The 6,000-nt window shown below is 47.4% G+C and overlaps 1 protein-coding gene across 5 annotated transcripts in view; it reads left to right on the top strand.

The window, feature by feature from the left end:
• The first annotated feature begins 371 nt into the window (after positions 1-371).
• KLHL3 (kelch like family member 3) overlaps positions 372-6,000 on the top strand; it is a 114,045-nt gene continuing 108,416 nt past the window's right edge. For 4 of the 5 annotated variants that reach the window (XM_072841152.1, XM_072841151.1, XM_072841148.1 and 1 more), the window contains exon 1: positions 372-812. In XM_072841152.1, coding sequence (XP_072697253.1) covers positions 799-812 — 14 coding nt within the window. In that variant the 5' untranslated portion in view covers positions 372-798. The remainder of the gene's footprint in view (positions 813-6,000) is intronic. The other variant, XM_072841153.1, reaches the window with a different exon arrangement.

Below are 6,000 nucleotides of genomic sequence, written 5' to 3'. Positions count from 1 at the left end.
TGCTGGCCTCACTGCAATGGTCTTGGGCTCCTTGAAGGCACAGTAGGGTTTGTTTCAGTTTCACCCCTGTCTCTTCTCTTCATAAAATTTCTCTCTGCATTCTCAGCTCTATCAGGCTCCTTCCCCCTAACTTGTCTCCATCCGTCAGACTCTCAGAGCTACTGTAGGTTTTGTGAGGGGGAATTGGAACAGGAGCTGTGACCTACAAGCCAGTTTCCCCAGGTGGATAGACTCCCCGGCAAGCCGCAAGCCGCAGAGAGGCCTCCTCACTCCAGCAACGTGGCCGGCCCAGGGCCTCGCAGCCTGGGGGGCGGGGGCGGGGGCGGGGGCCGGGCCGGGGTTCTTGGGCTCCGGAGGGGGAGGGACAGCCTGAGCCTCTGCAGGGTGGGCACAGGAGGCCCCCTTCCCCCCCCCGCCCGCGGTGGGCGAGTGGCCCGAGGCGGGGATGCCCGGGCAGCTGGAGGCGGCTGGCAAGGTGGCCGCGCCCTGGGGTGGCTGGGGCTGCGCTGTTCCTAGGAGACGGGAGCAGCGGCCGGCGGGGGAGGGGAGCCAGTGGGCTGCTGCTCTAGAAGCTGAAAGGGCTGCAGGGAGCTCTGGGTAAGACGTTTGCTGCTGCTGCTGCTGCTGTTGCTGCTGCTGCTGCTGCTGCGGTGGAAGCTGCTGGGAGTCAGTCAGAGGCGGGAGGACCGAGAGGGAGGAGGCTGCGTTCGCAGCCAGCCATGCTGAATCACTGTTGCTGAGCGCATCTCCCGCGGCTGGCCCCCAGCGCAGAGGGCGCACCCGGCTGGGCCTCGCCTCATGGAGGGTGAGAGGTATGTATGTTATGAAGTGTGTGTGTGTGTTTGTGTGTGTGTGTGAGAGAGAGAGAGAGAGAGAGCGAGCGAGCACGAGCGGGAGCCAGTGGTGCAGCTCCTCGCTTCTGTATGTGTACTGGCCAGGCAGGGTGGGAGACCTGGCCACTGATGGGTCCCAGGGGGCCGGGGCAGGGCAGGGAAGCCCCTTCGCAGAGACCTGGGGCAGGACTGGGCTTACTGGGCAGCGGTGCCCCCGCAACAGGGGACTTCCTGGCTGGTGCTCGGGTGCAGCTTTAGCAGGGGATGAGCCGGGATTGCCTTCCCAGGCCGTCTCAAGGAGGCGTTTCCCTTTCTTGGCTACTTTCTGGGGGGTGGTTTTTCTTTGGTGTGGGGGGGTCTCTGATGTCACATCAGGGCTGGCCTGGCATGGAGTGCTTACATGTTCACACCAGCGTGCTCAAATCTGAAGCGTACCATGCTCATGTCTATCCTAAAAGGATGTGTGTGTGTGTGTGTGTGTGTGCGTGCACGCCCGTGCGCCCATGTACACAGTTCAAATAAGAAGGGGAGAAACCCATTCAGGTGACACTTGCTCTGAACTGACTTTTATTTTCATTGAAAAGTTTATGGATGATACTGGAATGTATGTGCTTTAGAGGAGCTCCTGCTCCTTCCATCAGGGATTCCTGTGAAATAGGAATGAACAGAAGGGAATTCAAGTACTTTGTTGAGCTGGATCTAACTAGCAAGAGTTTATTTTCCAGCAGGCACATGCATAGACATTTTAAACTGTTATCTAAAGGTCTGATTCTTTTATTTGGGAGGTGCTCTGTGCAGTGTGGGGGCGGGTCATTCCTCTGTGCTGAAACGTCGTCTCCTCCTGTCGTGTCAGCCTCTTCATTCTGTAGGTCTGCAGTGGTAGAGAACAAGGCTTGCCATTTTCCTTGAGGGGAGGCAAAGGCCCTGGGGGCCTCAGTCATGGAGGGGTCAGGTGTGGCACCACAAACAGGAGGGCTGCTGCTTTGAGTTACTAGTTTGATGCAGATGATAACAGGCTGGTGAAATGATAACAGGTTCAGCTAGCTCAGCACTGGAGATTACCTCAATAAACACTTTCCTCTGCACATACAGCCCTGACTCCTGCATCCCACAGGGCTGGGTGATGCCATTAACCATCTCTTGACCCTGTTAGGGTTGGCATGGTTGTTGGACGGCTTCCGTCTGATGAGGCCCCAGAGACTGCGTTTCTTGATGTGATTCCCACAGGAAGAGTCTGGGACTTTTAGTCTGAGCATGCTGCTGATGTACTTCTCTCTCAGTGCTTTTTGCAACAGGAGCTTAGAGGTTGGACTCCATGTGGCGTGCTGGGCAGCAGAGCATCTGGAGGCCTATTTCCTTGGCTGGTAGCAGAGATGGGTAGTGTCCTCACCTTCCATCAGTCTGATAGCTAGCAGAAGGGCAGGGGTGATGTGAATGGCGGTTTAGAGATCAGGCCCAATTTGCTTGACTGGTGGCCTATCGGGGCTGAAAGGTCCTTGTGAGATGGGCAGTGGATCAAAGTACTGCCTCCTGAGCATTTGGGGGCATCTACTGTGTTCCTGTTCTATTTTCAGAAATGTAATGAGCTTTTGCCCTCTAGGAGATATCTTGTTCTTTGACACTCTGGGGCCTCCCTGCTGGGATGGCTCGTGTCCTGGGCTTTATGACCCCTGGATTTTGTTTTTCCCCTACTGGAGTCAGAGTAGGCAAGAAATCCAAACTGAGCAGTGTTTACCACATCACCCATTACCTTTTGTTCCCACTTCAAGTCCAGCTTACCATGTCAGGCATTCAGGCCTTCAGAAATCTGGCCCAGTCTGCGTTCCCTTTGCTCACCCAAAATCCCCACCCCGAGCGATGTTTTGGTCTCTTCTATGACCACACATCCTGTATACAACTCTATCCAGTTCCAGATCCTTCGCTCCTGGAGTTCCTTTTACCTGGAATGCCTTTCCCTTCTTCTTTTCCAAAACTTATACATCTAATAAGGCTGTTTTAAAACCCTACTCTGTGTTGAAAACTTCAGCTTTTCTAGTTCAAATTTCTAGTTCTTCTGAATTCTAGTCTCTCCAGTTTGTATCTGTAGTTAGGGTTAGGAGATACTGAATAATAAGCGTCCTCACCAGATGTTCTTCTGCTTTAGTTTCATATATCTTACAAGTCCCCAGACTCAGAGATAGGTCCTCAAGGCGAAAGACGGTGCCTATGCCTCTGAATGCTCCTCACGCATTGCTGTGTGGCTGCGTGCATAGTAGGTGCTGCATAATTATTTGACGATTAGTTGATAACTTTTGTGGAAAGCTCTGATAATGAAGAAGAAAGTTGGTGAGAGAAGAGATTGAAACCTTTGGCCAATAGGTTCATCTTTGGCTATCAGCCTTATTATCTCAGCACGGGTCGTTGACCCGGTGGAATGCTTTGTAGGCGGAGAACAGAGGAAGCGGCCTTGTTTTATAAGTTCCCTGGGAAACCCAGGGCTAGAGAAGCGGAGTGACTGGCCTAGGATCACATGTCAAAACCTCCAGCGGCTGGAGGAATCCTGAATTTGTGCTTGTTCCACACTTAACCTGCTGAAGTTTAATTGGGGCTGTTTTTAACCATTAAAATTTTTCAGCCAAGAGATTTTTAATGAACAGTTTTCTTTCTTTGCCATGAAGGTATGAAAATAACTTCTCCCTTAAAAGGCTGTTAATTGAAAGCATGGGATTTAGAGTAACACAGACCTTATAGTGAATCTGCTTCATAAACTGTGTGACCTTGAGTGTGTCACACTTTTTCATACATAATTTTTCTTTTTAGTTTAAAGGGAGTAATAACAGGATCTATACTACACAGAGTTATTGTCAAGATCAAATGAGTTGTTGTCAAGATCCTAAAACATAGGAAGAAGGATCTAGTAAAGGATCTTTTTGTGGTACAGACTCAGTATTAGGTAAATGGTACTTGTTATCTTTGGTGTTCATCTATTGCCCTCTTATACTGCCCGACTCATGCTGGGGTTCTACCTGAGGCTTATTTTAAGGACTTTCTGTATTTATCATCTGAAGCAGACTATGTGGGATTTTTCCCATGAGAAAATTAGGGAGAGCTTATCAGGTCCATTTTCTTGCTTCTATCCAAACCATGCATTTCCTCATAGTGAGATACAGAATGGGACTTGGCATTCCTTCTGCTAGGTTTCCCCAACACCTACCTTAATCCTCCTTTTCATAGATATCCTGAGGCATCTGGATGCCTTAATGGTTTGGAATCATGAACTGGATACACTTATCCAGCCAAAATCTCAGGAAGAACCTATGATTTTGCACTTGCCTTTGCTGTATCCCCGAAGCTGTCCAGCTCTCTAAAGAACTTGCTGATGCTAAGATTCCCCATCTCCCTTTGTGAAGAATCAGTGTTTCTTCGTCAGAGGAAGATGATTCTTCCTTCTGGTTTGTGAAGGAGCAGAGTTTCTGGGTCTCAGCTACTATACTGACAAATTGTGTATATGGGCCTCTGTGTTTGTAGAGCAGATAGACATTGAAAATGGCAGTTACTCTCACCATTTGGATTTTATTTCAGTTCTGGAACTCAGCTTTGTGGGCTGAGCACCTTATTTATACTCCAGAGATGGGTGGTGGTGATAGTTGCACATGAATCTACTTAATGCCGCTGAACTATACACTTAAAAGTGGTTAAAATGGAAAATGTCATATTATGTATATTGCCAAAATTAAATTTTTTTTTTCAGGGGCGCCTGACTGGCTCAGTTGATAGAGCATGCAACTCTTGATCTTGGGGTTATGAGTTTGAGCCCCATGTTTGGTGTAGAAATTACTTAAAAATAAAATCTCAAAAAATTTTTTTCTAGGCACAGTGTCTATATCTGCAAAATTTGCAGAGAACAACTTTGGGAAGAAGCATCATAAAAAGGGGAAGTTAGTTGGTCATTTTTCTTAAAATTATGGTTTTCTTCTTTGGAAGCAATGGGATGCACCTCCTTGAGAGAGGTACCATGCATCCAGCACTGTGACATGAAGTGGTGGGAGCAGTTCTCAGGAGAGTGGCTCATCTTTACAAGGAGAATTTGTTCTGGACCTCAGGGAATTTCAGAGCCAGAAGAACTTTTTTCATCCTTGACCCATGAGCAGAAAGATCATATTTCTTGAGAAGACATGACTTAGCTGATATTCTCAAAATGCTGAGTTTTGCATTACCAGATAAAATGTCAACAAGACCCAGGGAAGAGCAGGTATTGAGCATCCTTGCCTTTTCTCTCTTCCCATGGCATATCCTTGAGTCCTCTCCCACCCTTAGTAGTCATAGATAGAAACTTTTGTAGATATTTTTGGGCATCATTGATGCCTGAAGCAGATGTGCATTTCAACTATGATAACTGAAACCAAATTTTCCATTTTGTAAATATTTGTTGGCGAAGTAAGGTTTTTAACTGCCAAATGCAAAGTCAGTGAAGCCTCTTGATTTCCCAATACCCAGATTTGGGTGTTGAGGATTTTGCTTGCTAGGTTTTAGATGGTTCAGCTAGAGGCAGGCAAGAACATTTTGGAGTAAGTGTTCTAAAGCTAGGGCTTTATTTGATGAAATTTGCCATTGTAGAAGTGACCTAATTCTTTTCAGTTGCTGGGTGAACCCTAAAACTAGGTTAGACTGAAAAAGAGCATTAATAAACTATAATAAAAAATAACTTGAACATGCTTTATTCTTGGACATTTTCCTGTTCAATTAATTCAGTTCTTAAGCTAGAAATCTGTAACTTTTTATCATTTATGAGGATGTTCAAGTCTCTCAATACAACTCTCCTGGACTTTTCTTTTTAACTGATAAAAGTCCATCACAGCCTCTATCAAAACCACACACACAGAAGAGTTCAGCTGTCCTGTTCAACCCAAATAGAAGCTTGGCTCCTAAAATGCCACATGACAAGGGGTGTTTTTCTCTTTTAGTCTTCCTCTCTCCTTTTCTCATTCTGTCTTTCTGCATGCAAGTGTTTCTCTTGGGTTTTACATTTTTACACAGCCCGTTTAAGAGACCCCACCCCCAGTCCCACCTTACCCCCACCCAGCCACTGCCACCCCAGCCCTGGGTTTTGAAGGAAATTGCCTAGGAATTGGGCTCCTATAGTAATGTGATTAGCAACATACCTGTCCTGGAGTTTGTTCAGCAAGGA

This window comes from Canis lupus, chromosome 10, assembly GCF_048164855.1.
Source record: "Canis lupus baileyi chromosome 10, mCanLup2.hap1, whole genome shotgun sequence".
Lineage (NCBI taxonomy): Eukaryota > Metazoa > Chordata > Mammalia > Carnivora > Canidae > Canis > Canis lupus.
The sequence above is the reverse complement of the archived record's forward strand: the minus strand, read 5'-3'. Positions and strand labels throughout refer to the sequence as shown.